The following is a 10,638-nucleotide window of genomic DNA, read 5'->3' as shown; positions in this document are numbered from 1 at the left end:
ACTATACTGGAACAGCTTGGCTAGGGAAGCGGCAAGTTCCAGAGCACAAGTCTTCAGTACTATTGCCGGAATGTTATCAGGGCCCGTAGCTTTTGCAGTATCCAGTGTCTGCAACCATTTCTTGAGAACACAGGGAGTGAATTGAATTGGATGAAGACTGGTATCTGTAATGCTGGGGACCACTGGAGGAGAACTATACTGTCATTCATGACATTCCAAATGCCTTCTTTGCACCCTGTAAGAGATCCCATAACGTGCTTCAGAGATGGGCAGTCTCCCAAGTGCCCTGGCCTGCGTTTATTCCTGGTTGAACATCACATGGTTATGGGATCTTGCTGGCCATGTGTCAATGGGCTGCTGCATTTCCTTACAGCATTGTAAAGTGGGGGGTGACTAATATTTTATGTAAATGTTAAATATTTCATAGTCAGGCCCTTTGGGACGCCCGGAGGTGTTGGAAGGCGCTATGTCAATGCACGTGGTTTCATTATGCAGTTGTCTTCCGTTAAGGAGTGATAGCTGAACCAACCCCGAAGCAGATTCAAAGTCCAACAGGCCAGAATAAATCGTTAGGTTACAAACTGCTTTGGACACTGGGAGCTACCGAGAAGTGGTCAGGAATTTGGAAAGTCGCACAGGAGGAGACGCTGCGAGTGAGCTGGAGCGGGGATTGAAATGAGACCGTGCAAATAGGGGCCAAACAAATCTCCGGCGGAGCTGACTTCTCTCCTTTGATCTCTCAATCCTGAAAGTCCAGTTTTCTTTTGTCAAACCTGCTGAAAGTATCCTCGGTGCATGTACTCTGTCTGTCTTGCTGCCAGTTCACTTTAGGCAGGCGTGTCTGCTGATTCTGGGAAAGGAAACTGACTGGAATTTCTTTCTTGATAAACACGGAGGCAGAAAGAGAGAATAAGCTCGAATCTTGCAATCTGCAGAAACGGGTGCCCCGGACAATATGAACTGGCACTGTCGGACTTAAGTTAACAAAATATAATTGTGAAGGAGAGAGAAATCATCGAAATTCCTTATGAAGGAGGCAAATGTAAGTAAATTAAGGTTCCTGACTGGAGAAATTATTCGTTTAGAAGTTGGAGATGTGAGGGGTATATATATATGTATATATTTTGGGAGTTTTGGGGGCAGCGGGAGAGAGATTTCTGAGTTGCACTGGGTACCAGTCTCCACGTGTGTTTAGGTTCAGGTGAGTTTCCGACTGAGCAGGAATGTTTTACGTTTAGATGTCTGATTTTAATGCACACTGACCAAGTCTCTCTCTCACTCGCTATATCTGTTAAACCTGGTTCAACAGAGTGTTGCGGTTTCTGGGTGAAGTTAAACGGTACTGTGCATTTGATGTTCAGTTTGTCTTGGCGCGCTCAGCTGGGATAACGTGGCTTTAACTTCCCAGGGTTAACATAACAGAACTGATTGTTTCCCCAAGAGTTTTCAGTTCACGGGCAACTCATCCAGTGGGTTGTTAATGTAGAGGCTGGATTCATTCAAAAGAAAGTAAACATTGGTGCAGAGTAAGGGATGTCAACCAGCAGTGATTTGGAAAGTTGTGGAACTGGAATTAAGCAGTATCTAATTCTGAAAGGTTCAGCTGTATACCTGTGATGTTGTTTACCACCAAATTTGGGGACTGTGCAGAGGCTGTCATGACTTTTTTTCGTAAAAAAAATCATTTTATTAGAACCTATGATAGACTTCGAGAAGGTCCGATTTCGCAAGACTCGTCAAATGAACCACAATGCAAGAACAGCACTTTTTTTTTAAAATTTGCAACCTTTAATAAAGAGAAACATCCCAAGGTTTTTCACAGGATGCGTTATTGTAAAGGAGCCAAAGACAGAAGCATGAGGAAAGGGGAGACAACACTTGACCGACCTATCCCCTCCCTACCTCCCCACCTACACTCACCTTTACTGGCTCCGTCCCCGCCTCTTTGACCTGTCTGTCTCCTCTCCACCTATCTTCTCCTTTATCCATCTTCTATCCGCCTCCCCCTCTCTCCCTATTTATTTCAGAACCCCCTTCCCCACCCCCATTTCTGAAGAAGGGTCTCCACCCGAAACAAGGTGTAGAGCTGGATGAACACAGCAGGCCAAGCAGCATCATAGGAGCAGGAAGGCTGATGTTTTGGGCCTAGACCCGTCTTCAGAAATGGGGGAGGGGAAGGGGGTTCTGAAATAAGTAGGGAGAGAGGGGGAGGTGGATAGCAGATGGATAGAGGAGAAGATAGGTGGAGAGTAGACAGACAGGTCAAAGAGGCGGGGATGGAGCCAGTAAAGGTGAGTGTAGGTGGGGAGGTAGGGAGGAGATAGGTCAGTCCAGGGAGGACGGACAGCAAAACGTTAGCTTTCCTGCTCCTCTGATGCTGCTTGGCCTGCTGTGTTCATCCAGCTCTACACCTTGTTATCACTTGATCAAAGTGGTAGGTTTTCAGGTGCATCTTAAAGGGCGGGGTGAAGGGGAGTGTAAGAGCGAGAGTGAGAGAGTGACAGAGATTAAAAGGGGGAGATTCAGAGTTAGGGCTTTGGGTAGCTGAAGGCACAGCCCCCAGAGTGGGGAGGGGGAGGGTTGGGGGGAGGGAGAGGGTCGTTTAATGAAAATCACGGGGTGCCCAGGAAGCCAGAATTGAGCAGAACCGAGATTATGGAGACTTGTGCAGGACTGGAAGAGGATGCAGAGAAAGGGAAGGGTTGAGGCCATGAAGGGATTTGCATTCGAGAAAGTCAAGATTCACATCCAGGAGTTGGTGGACAATGGACCAATGCAGTTCAGCAAGGGGAGGATGGTAGGTGAGCAGGACTTGGTGAGAGTTGGCATACAAAGATGTGGTACAGTTTACTCAGGAGATCCGAGTTGCTGTGACAACATGTACTTTATCTGCATGTTGTAGTCTGTAGCTCTGAGTAGTGATGGTAGTGGGTGCAATTCTTTTCCCATCTTGTGGCTGATGAGGAATCCCTCCCACCCTTAGCCCCTGCCATTGGCACGTGTTGGGACGATTTACAAATTCATACACAACCAGTTTGACTGCATTATATAAACACTCCCCTTGATCATCCAGCCCTGGCTTGGGAACCCAGAGCCTCTGGCTCAGAGGTGGGAATGCTTGTCACTGCGTCGTAAGACCTTAGTTTCCCATACGACTGTTACAATAGAGTAGCTGATGTAATGTGTCATTGTGTATGTTGGGTAGTAGTGGAGGAAGTGGGAGGCCATGGATGGTGTTTAGTTGTTTATTTGGCCTGTCCTTTTAAGGTAACTCCTCTGACTAAGGATATTGAAGTCATTGCAGCTGCTGATAAATTTGTGCATCAGTCACGTCTCAGTTAAGAGCCTCTTGAATCAAGTCATACTTCAGGTCTTGAACATGAAGAAATCAAAGCTGAAACTCCAGTGCTGTGCTGAGGGAGTGCTGCACTGTTGAAGGGCTTGTTTGTTTGCGTGACAAAGTCAACTGCCTGCTCTGGAGGATGTGAAAAGACCCCATGGCACTATCTTTAGAGCAGAGCAGGAGGAAGCCTCTCTGCTCCTATGATGCTGCTTGGCCTGCTGTGTTCATCCAGCCCTGCACCTTGTTGTCTCGGATTCTCCCTGGTGACAAGTTTATTTGATCATTATCACAGTGCAGTTTGTAGGATCTTGCTGAGTGCAAATTAGCCTCTGTAATTCTTGCATTATAACAGTACTTCAAAAGTACTACACTGATTGTAATGCAAAATGACTTGTCATTCCAAAAAGCATGATAAAAGTGGAATCTATGCTCCATGTTAAATGACCATTGATAACTCCTACTTTACCACATTTATATAAAATAGTATTTTGCCAAAGAAACACTGTGGTCCAAAGTTTCGGAAACTTGGGAGATATAAGTTGGATGTAATTGCACATTCTTCACTATTAGCAATAGGTGAAGCAGGGATCTGTATCTCAATCACTCTTGCTGTCATTCCTTACTGTGCACAGTAGTTTTTATGAGTCACAGTTCAAATAGAAAATGCCTTTAAACATTTCTGGCCTGGCAGAGCAGTCAAGTGATTTGACTCAAAGCATTGCTTTACTACTAGATAAAGATCAAGCCCTTTCTACATTGTTTAGCCTGAAGTAGCAGGACTGTACTGACTGATAAGGAACCACGTGTAATGGTGTCCAGCATATAACAAGCAACGGAATTAAAATAATCAGGAGAGCAAACTGCTCCTTGTCGTTATGATTTCATTTGCCAAAAAACAATATTCTTTTCGGGTGTGTTATTGACATACCTCAGGGACAGCTGGGACTGCAAACCAGACTCTCTGACTAGTCGTAGGGACACTGCCCCTGCCCCAAAGGAATCCGCGTTTTGATTTACAAAGCAGAGTCAGTTGCCTTGCAATTTGGGGAACAGACTTCTGGAGCTGCTTGACTGTTAGACATCGCAATTCAAGACATGCAATTTGAGTAAAGCTCCTTCAAGATAGGATGAGTTGAGCTAGCTCCACTGATCAGCCTCCCACCCTTTCTAAATGCACCCTTATGTTGTCTGCAACTTTGTGGGTTAAGCTTTAATACCTTGGTCAGAAGTCTAAAGTTTCAAGTCCCATTCCCGAGGTTTTTCTTTAATCAGTCATTGGATGTGGGTGTTGCAGGCTGGGCCGGCATTAGCTGATCTCTTGCCTCCTTTAACATGATTAATAAAACCTACCTGTTTGACCAAGTGTTGTCCACCTGGGCCTTATATTTCCTTAAATGGCTTGATGCCAAAATTTGTTTAAGGAGCCCTCTTTTAAAGTGCCTTGGGATTTTGTTGCAACACAATATGAGTGTTTTTTTGATTTTAAAATGTTTCTCATCGATACTGAAGACTGTTTTGTTCAGATTTAACACTCCAAAGGAGTTTATTGCCTTCACTTCCTGAGAAGGTTTTATCAGTGGATAGGGCAGTCCAGAGTTAATGATGGGAAAGATAAAGGTGATATACTGGAGCTGCCCCAGAGCATGCAATGAATGTAAAACAAGATGCTTTTCGAATATAAAACCTGGAAACTGTTCCAAGAAGATCGTCATTGTCATCAGTGGACCAAGCTACAAGAAGGAGCTTTCTTTGTAATTGAGAAACCTACTTAGTAATTCAGCTCATAAGACTGATATTTTTATTAAAAACCTTATAAAGTTAGCATCAATCAATCAGAAAACCAGTTGCTTCACTCAGGCACTTTTGGGCTGGAAATGTGGCATGCTTACTAGCTCTGGCCTAAACTATCACTGAGTCCCATTGTTAGTTCTTAACATGGAAGGTGTCTGGCTACCAATGCATGTGCATCCCCCCTTTCAGGGAAATTACAGATGAGTAATAAATGCTGATATTGCTGACACACACCCAACAGTGCAAACAAAATTTGAACTGCAGCGGTTCAAGAAGACAGCTCACCGCCACCTTCTCAAGGGCAACTAGGGACGGACAATAAATGCTGGCCCAGCCAAGTGACACCCACATCCCACAAGACAATTAAAAAAAAACTCCTCACCTTAAAAAAGTGAGTGAAAGTGACCCTTTCAGAGAACTGCACAATTGAGTGGCACAGGAAAGGTTAATGCTGAGAGCTACTTGAGATCGTAACCAAGATTCACTAACCTGAAATAGAGGTCGGGATCCATCTTTGCCCTTAACACTATATGACCTACTCCTGCTGCTAGATCTTATATTCTTGAACACACCTTCAAATTAAATTGCTTATCCTTTTCCAACAAAGCCAGTTCCAAGTTAGGGTGGTGTGTGATCAAGAGGAAACGTGCAGCTGGTGGTGTCTCCAAATATCTGCTTCTCCTTTCTAAGTCTAAGTTGAGCATTTGCGAGATGCTGTTGGAGGAACCTTGGTGAGTTTCTGCAGTGCATCTAGTAGATGGTACTCACTGCGGCTGCTGAGTGTCGGTGGTAGAGGAAGTGGATGTTTGTGGATGTGGTGCCAATCAAGTGGGCTGCTTTGTCCTGGATGGTGTCAAGCTTCTTGAGTATTGTTGGAGCTGCACCCATCCAGGCAAGTGGGGAGTATTCCATCACACTCCTGACTTATTCCTTGTAGATGGTGGACAGGCTTTGGGGAGGCAGAAGTTGAGTTATTTGCTGTAGAATTTGGACATTAAATGCTCCCTCCATGACAAGGGCAGTCACTTTCATCTCAACTCCTGAAGTTCACCTGTTTTGTCCATATTTGGATCAAGGCCATCATTTTGGTGTAATGATAGGCCGATTGATCTCACTGTATTGTAAGATTCCCTGATTTCACATAACATAGATTTTAATACTTACAATCTAAACAAAATAAGCTTAAAATATCTATCTTGGTTTTCAGAAGGTGTGATTCAGCAAGTGACCATGTTCCATGATGTTCAGGTGCTCACTGCCATTCTTAGCATTCTCAGAGGAAATTCCTTTCTTGTGACATTACTCCCAAGTGAGCTTACAATGATAAACTTGAGTGCAAAAGGTTGCAGAAATGGCAGGAGAGCCACAGTATTCCTGGTAGCGCAGTTCAGGCTGATGTATTCCTCTATTGTTTGTTCATGGGCACTTGAAGCGGAACAAGATTTAAGAGAGATGGAGCTGTGTAAAATGTTGATAGAATCGCTGAACACAGGTGCAGGAGTAGGCCTTTTAGCCCGTTAAGCCTGGTCCCCCATTCTAGACCATGACTGATCATCCATCTCAGTGCCATGTTCCCATTGCTATCCCCATATCCCGTTAATGTCATCAGAATGTAGAAGTGTATCAATCTTTGTCTTCAAGATGCACAGTGACTGAGCATTGACAGATCTCTGGGTGGGGAATTACAAAGACTCACTACCTACTGAGTGAAAAAATTTCCTCCTCATCTCAGTCTAAATGGCTTGCCCTTTATTGTAAGACTGCATTCCTTGGTTCTAGATACAATCCACCCATTCAGGGGAAGGATCCTTTACTGGACCTGTCATTCTGTCATTCCCTTTAATTATTTTGAAGGTTTCAATGAGATCACCCCTCATTCTTCAAAACACTAGAGAATACGGGTCTGGGCTCCTTAACTGTGACGTACTCAGTTGTCAATGATCGTGGACAGTTAAGCAACTGAGAGTGGTCGGGGGATTTCAATGCCCATCCATAAGGATGAGTCAGAAACATCTTTTACTGGCTGAGCTGGCTAAGTGCTAAAGGGTATAGCTATTAGACTGAACCTGCAGCAGGAGATGAAAGCACTGCCAAGAGGATAACATGTGCTTCACTGTGTCCTCACCAATCTACCTGATACAGTGACCTGCCCATGACTGTACCAGGAAAAGTGACCACCACACAGTCCTTGTGGAGTCAAAGTCCTGCTTTCACATTGAGGATGCCCTCCATTGTGTTGTGTGACATGGGATAGCCTTAAAACAGATATAACAGCTCAAGGACGGACATCCTTGAGGGCCATTAACAGCAGCTGAACTGTATTCAACTACAATCTGTATTCTCATGGCATATCATATAGCAGATACATGGGAACACCACCAAGGTCCCCTCCAAACCACACAACATCCTGACTTGGAAATATGTCACTATTCTTTCACTGTTGCTTGGTAAAAATCCTGGAGTTGCCTCCTAACAGCATTATGGGTCAACCTACAGGACTGCAGTGGTTCAAGAAGGCAGTTCAAGACCACTTTCTCAAGGGCAACTAGGGACAATACATGGCCAGCCAGCAATGCCCATGTGTCCTGAGTGAATAAAATGAAAGTCCTCCACTCCACCATTACCATGGAGCTAGGATATCAACTCTGGTTCAATGAGGAATGCAGAGGGGCATTTCTGGAGATGCACCAAGCATATCTAAAAATAAGGTGAACATACAACTATTCGCATATCAAATAGCATAAACAGTAAGTCATGGACAGAATTAAGCAATCCCAGAACTGACAGATCACATTGAAGCTCTGTAGTCATTGCACACCCAGTTTTCAATGGTGGTGTACAATTAAACAACTCACAAATTTTCTCCACCAGTACCCCCATCCTCAATGAAAGGGGAGCTCTTTGCATCAGTACAAAGGACAAGGCAAGTATCTTTAGCCAGAAGGACTGAGGGGGAAATCAATCATGGCCTCTTTCTGAGTCAGTCAGCCTTCAGCCAATTTGATTTACTGAACACGTTATCAAGAAACAGATGAAGTTTCAGGATGCTGCAAAGGTTATCGGCCCTAATAACATTCTAGTAGCAATTTTGCTCAATAATGTATCACACTCCTAGCCAAGCTGTTGCCAGTATAGCTACAACAACATGGCAACAGACCAACAATTTGGAAAATTGCCCAGGTATATAATATTCACAAAAAGCCCAAATCCAACTGAGCCAATTACCACAAAATCAGATTCAATCATCTGCAAAACGATCGCAGTCTCATCAACAGTGATATCAAGTAGCAAGTACTCAGCAAGAACCTCGTCATTGAGTTTGTGTTCTGCCACCTAGCTCCCAACCTGATAGCAGCCTTGGTTCAAGCATGGACAAAAGAGCTGAATTCTAGAGGTGAGGTGAGAGTGACTGCCCTTGACATAAAGGAAACATTTAACCGAGTGCAGCATAAAGAAGCTCTGGCAAAACTGAACCAGATGGGAACAGGGAGAAAACTCTGCTGGTTGACATCATACCTGGCACAAAGAAAGATGGCGTGGTTGATGGAAGTCAATCATGTCAGCTCCCAACGCATCACAGCGGAAATTCTTTCTGGATAGTTGAATAAGGCAAGAGAGGAAATAGCAGGAGTGTTGCATAAAATTTTTAATTCCACCCTGGCCAAAAGACAGATGCCAGAGGACTGGAAGACAGCCAGTGTAATACCATTATTCAAAACAGGAGAAACGGATAAAGCTGGAAACTGCAGGCCAGTCAGTTTAACCTCAGTGGTAGGGAAACTGCTGGAAGCGAGTTTGTGGGACAGAATTAATTAGAGAGGCATTTGGAAAGGCACGGATTAATCAAGAACAGTCAGCATGGTTTTGTTAAGGGAAAGTTGTGTCTGAGGAATATGATTGAATTTTTCAAAGAGGTGACCGAGTGTGTAGAAAAATTAGTGGCATTGTAGGCAGTGAAGAAGATTTTCTAAGATCACAAAGGGATCTTGATCAAATGGGTCATTGGGCTGAAAAGTAGCAGATGGAGTTCAGTCTGGATAAATGTGAGGTATTGCATTTTGGTACAACAAACAAGGGTAGGGCTTATACAATTAAAGGTAGGGGTCCGTGGGTAGTGTTGTCAAACAGAGGGACCTAGGGGTACAGGTACGTAATTCTTTAAAGTTTGCTTCACATATAGACAGGATGGTTAAAAAGGTGTTTGGCACGCTTGCCTTCATTGCTCAGTCCTTTGACTGTAGGAGTTGGGACGTTACATTGAGGATGTACGGGACATTGGTGAGAATTCTTCTGGAATACTGTGTCCAGTTCTGGTCACCCAGTTATAGGAAGGATATTATCAAGCTGGAGAGGGTTCAGAAGAGATTTACAAGGACGTTGCTGTGCATGGAAAGTTTGAGTTATAAGGAAAGGCTGGATAGCTGAGACTTTTTTCACTGGAGTATAGGAAGTTGAGAGGTGACCTGATAGAAGTCTATAAAATAATGAGAGGTATAGATAGAGATGATGGTAGTTGTTTTTTTTTGCCTAAGATGGGAAATTTCAAGACGAGAGGGCACACTTTTAAGGTGATAGGAGAGAGATTTAAAAAAAACATAACAGGCAAATTTTTTACACAGAGAGTGGTCCATGTGTAGAATGAATTTCCTGATGAAATGGTGGATGCAGATACAATTATACAGTTTAAAATACATTTGGATGCATATATGAATAGGGAAGGTTTGGAGGGATATGGGCCAGGAACATTCAGGTGGGATTAGTTTAGTTTGGGATTATGTTTGGCATGGACTGTTTGGATCGAAGGGTCTGTTTCTGTGCTGTATGACTCTATGACTTTATGAGGACAATACTTTTGATGTAATCTACTTGGACTTCAGCAAAGTTTTTGCTAAGGTCCCTCAAGGGCGGCTGATAGGCAAAGGTAAGAGTTAATGGGATCCAAGGAAATTTGGCAAATTGGATCCACAGATGGCTGAATGGTAGGAAGTAGAGGTTGATGGTTATGGGGTGTTTTTCCAACTGGAAGTCTGTGTCCACTGGGGTCCCAGAGGGATTAGTGTTGGGGCCCTTGCCATTTGTGATTTATATAAATTATTTAGACTCGAATGTAGGAGGTTTGATCAGTAAGGTCACAGTCAGTAAAAAAAGTGGGGGGGTGTCTATCGGGAGGAGAATAGCCTTACTCTATAAGAGGATATAGATGGGCTGATCAAATAGACTGATCAGTGGCAAATGGAATTCAATCAGACAAATGTGAGGTGAAATACATTTGGCAGGACAAACAAGACAAAGGAATAAATGATAAACAGTAGGATCTTAGGAAGAACCAAAGATCACAGGGCATGTACATTGGTCCCTTAAGGTGTCAGGACAAACAGATCATGTGGTTAAGAAGACATAAGAGATGTTTGAATCAGAGATAGTAGGAACTGCAGATGCTGGAGAATCCGAGACAACAAGGTGCAGGGCTGGATGAACACAGCAGGCCAAGCAGCATCATGATG

General features: G+C 43.8%; 1 protein-coding gene across 2 annotated transcripts in view; it reads left to right on the top strand.

The window, feature by feature from the left end:
* Window positions 1-560: 560 nt before the first annotated feature.
* LOC109921130 (kit ligand-like) overlaps window positions 561-10,638 on the top strand; it is a 127,410-nt gene continuing 117,332 nt past the window's right edge. For both annotated transcript variants that reach the window (XM_048608060.1, XM_048608059.1), the window contains exon 1: window positions 561-1,042. In XM_048608060.1, coding sequence (XP_048464017.1) covers window positions 1,028-1,042 — 15 coding nt within the window. In that variant the 5' untranslated portion in view covers window positions 561-1,027. The remainder of the gene's footprint in view (window positions 1,043-10,638) is intronic.

This window comes from Rhincodon typus, chromosome 18 (assembly GCF_021869965.1).
Source record: "Rhincodon typus isolate 14 chromosome 18, sRhiTyp1.1, whole genome shotgun sequence".
Lineage (NCBI taxonomy): Eukaryota > Metazoa > Chordata > Chondrichthyes > Orectolobiformes > Rhincodontidae > Rhincodon > Rhincodon typus.
The sequence above is the reverse complement of the archived record's forward strand: the minus strand, read 5'-3'. Positions and strand labels throughout refer to the sequence as shown.